General features: G+C 37.3%; 1 protein-coding gene across 1 annotated transcript; it reads right to left on the reverse strand.

Moving 5' to 3' along the window:
* Positions 1-935: 935 nt before the first annotated feature.
* LOC128636617 (olfactory receptor 5V1-like) lies at positions 936-1,877 on the reverse strand. The gene has a single exon (XM_053689610.1). The coding sequence runs from the start codon at positions 1,875-1,877 to the stop codon at positions 936-938; it is 942 nt and encodes a 313-aa protein (XP_053545585.1).
* Positions 1,878-2,188: the final 311 nt, after the last annotated feature.

Genomic DNA, 2,188 nt, shown 5'->3' on the forward strand with positions numbered 1-2,188 from the left:
GTGTTATTTAGTTATTTTGTGCGGGCGGTTGCGTGTTTTTTTTTAAGGCTTCGGGTCTGCCTACACTGCATCCAGGTGGATTCTTTTTGCTGTGTGTGCAGCCAACAATCTTTTGGCTGCCTTGCGCAGCCAACATTCTTTTGAGGATGCGTGCGCAACTGGCGACACAGACAGACGTGTTACAAACGCGATTATAGTATAGATGGCTATAGTATAGTATTGAGGCTTAAATGTGAGAAGCATCTAAAGACTCTAAAACAGCTCAGCACAAGGGTGGAAATGGCTCAGCAGTTAATGGGATTCATTTAAATACCCACATTATATCATAGTAGTCATTGTGTTCATACAAGTGGAAATCTTTTTGAAACATTTATTTGTATGAAGGCAAAAGCAGATATGCTTTTAGAATAGTTATAAATCTGTTTAGAGATAAAGAAACAAGAGGAATGTTACTTACAAAGATAATAGGCCTAGGAACTGTTGGAGATTTTATGAAGGAATTGCTTTTTGCAAAAGATGGACCTGTCTCACCTTCCTTGGCTACATTTATATTTACATAAGTACATATAAGTACATGGACAGCTGACAGCGCAACTCAGCGTCTTTAAGTAAAAGCTGCTAGTTACAGTCTCCACCTACTCCAATTAGAAGAGACTGTAATCTGTCATATCAGGTTTGAGTGACTGCAAGTTGCTTGCTTCTCTCTATTCTAGTATATTACGCTAATACCTGACCTCTTCTACAGTCTGAGGGTGACAACTGCTGCTCATGTGGGTTTGAAGAGATGTGATTAAATGAAGTAAACTGGTGCTTGGTTGTTTGAGGCTGACATAGTGTTTCACTGTGGGGCTTGGGAGCAACCGTGTTACTGGGGCAGAAGCAAAACTCAAACTGTCAGAGTGTGTGGCATTGTTTTCTGTTGTGGTGGTGTCTACTCAAAATAAAGTTTTAGAATTTATCAATTTACACCTCAGTGCTGACTTCACATCCTTATTTTTTAAGCTGTATATTAATGGGTTTAGTAAGGGGAGAATAACAGCGTTAAATAGAGAGAGAATCTTATTGTCATCCACACTGTTTTTCTTAGAGGGCTTTATATACTGGCAGGTGAGAGACACGTAGAGAAGAATAACGACTGTGAGATGTGAAGAACACGTGTAGAAGGCTTTACGTCTTCCAGAAGTAGACCGTATCCTCAGGATGGCAGTGATGATAAATACGTAAGAGATAAAGGTGAGCAGGAACGGTGTTAAAACTGTAATAAATAGACCTTCAGTGAAAACTAAAATATAAAATATTGTTGTGTCATTGCAGGTGAGTTTCAAAAGAGGTTCAACATCACAGAAGAAGTGATTGATTATATTTGATCTGTAACAAGTGTATTGTGTCAATAACACAATAAAAGGTAATGGTTCTAGGAAACCGAACACCCAACAGAAAATGGCCAGCAGGACACAGACTGTACGGCTCATGGTCATGTGATAGGACAGCGGATTACAGATGGCCACATAGCGATCATAACTCATAGCAGTGAGTAGTAACAACTGATTAACTGCTAATGATGAAAATATATAAAACTGAACAATGTAGGAAACAGAGGAAACACTATTTTGTCCTGATATGAAATTGACAAAAACCCTATTTGAAGCAAAAGTTGTATAGGACATGTCCAGCATAGACAAGTTGCCTAGAAAGAAATACATGGGCGTGTGCAGGTGAGGATCCCGGCAGACCAGCTGAAGAATAGTCATGTTACCTCCAAGTGTCATGAGATAGAGGAACAGAACCACAATGAAGATTGGAGCCTGAAGCTGAGGGACATCTGAAATTCCCTTAATAATAAAATAAGTCACCGTTGTCTGATTCATCTCTTCCATTTGGATAGATAGATAGATGATAGATAGATAGATAGATAGATAGATAGATAGATAGATAGATGATAGATAGATAGATAGATAGATAGATAGATAGATAGATAGATAGATGATTGATAGATAGATAGATAGATAGATAGATGATTGATAGATAGATAGATAGATAGATAGATAGATAGATAGATAGATAGATAGATAGATAGATAGATAAACCTGGTTGAGAAAAAAACAAAGAAATTATTTTTTATTATGTATGGATTTTGGATAAAGAGTAAACATTGATATTTTGCTTTCATAGACAGTTTAGAACGTAA

This window comes from Bombina bombina, chromosome 7 (assembly GCF_027579735.1).
Source record: "Bombina bombina isolate aBomBom1 chromosome 7, aBomBom1.pri, whole genome shotgun sequence".
Taxonomy (NCBI): Eukaryota; Metazoa; Chordata; class Amphibia; order Anura; family Bombinatoridae; genus Bombina; species Bombina bombina.

What these genes read in the sequence shown, in the direction of transcription:
- LOC128636617 (XM_053689610.1), bottom strand. Translation starts at nt 1,877, where the DNA reads ATGGAAGAGATGAATCAGACAACGGTGACTTATTTTATTATTAAGGGA.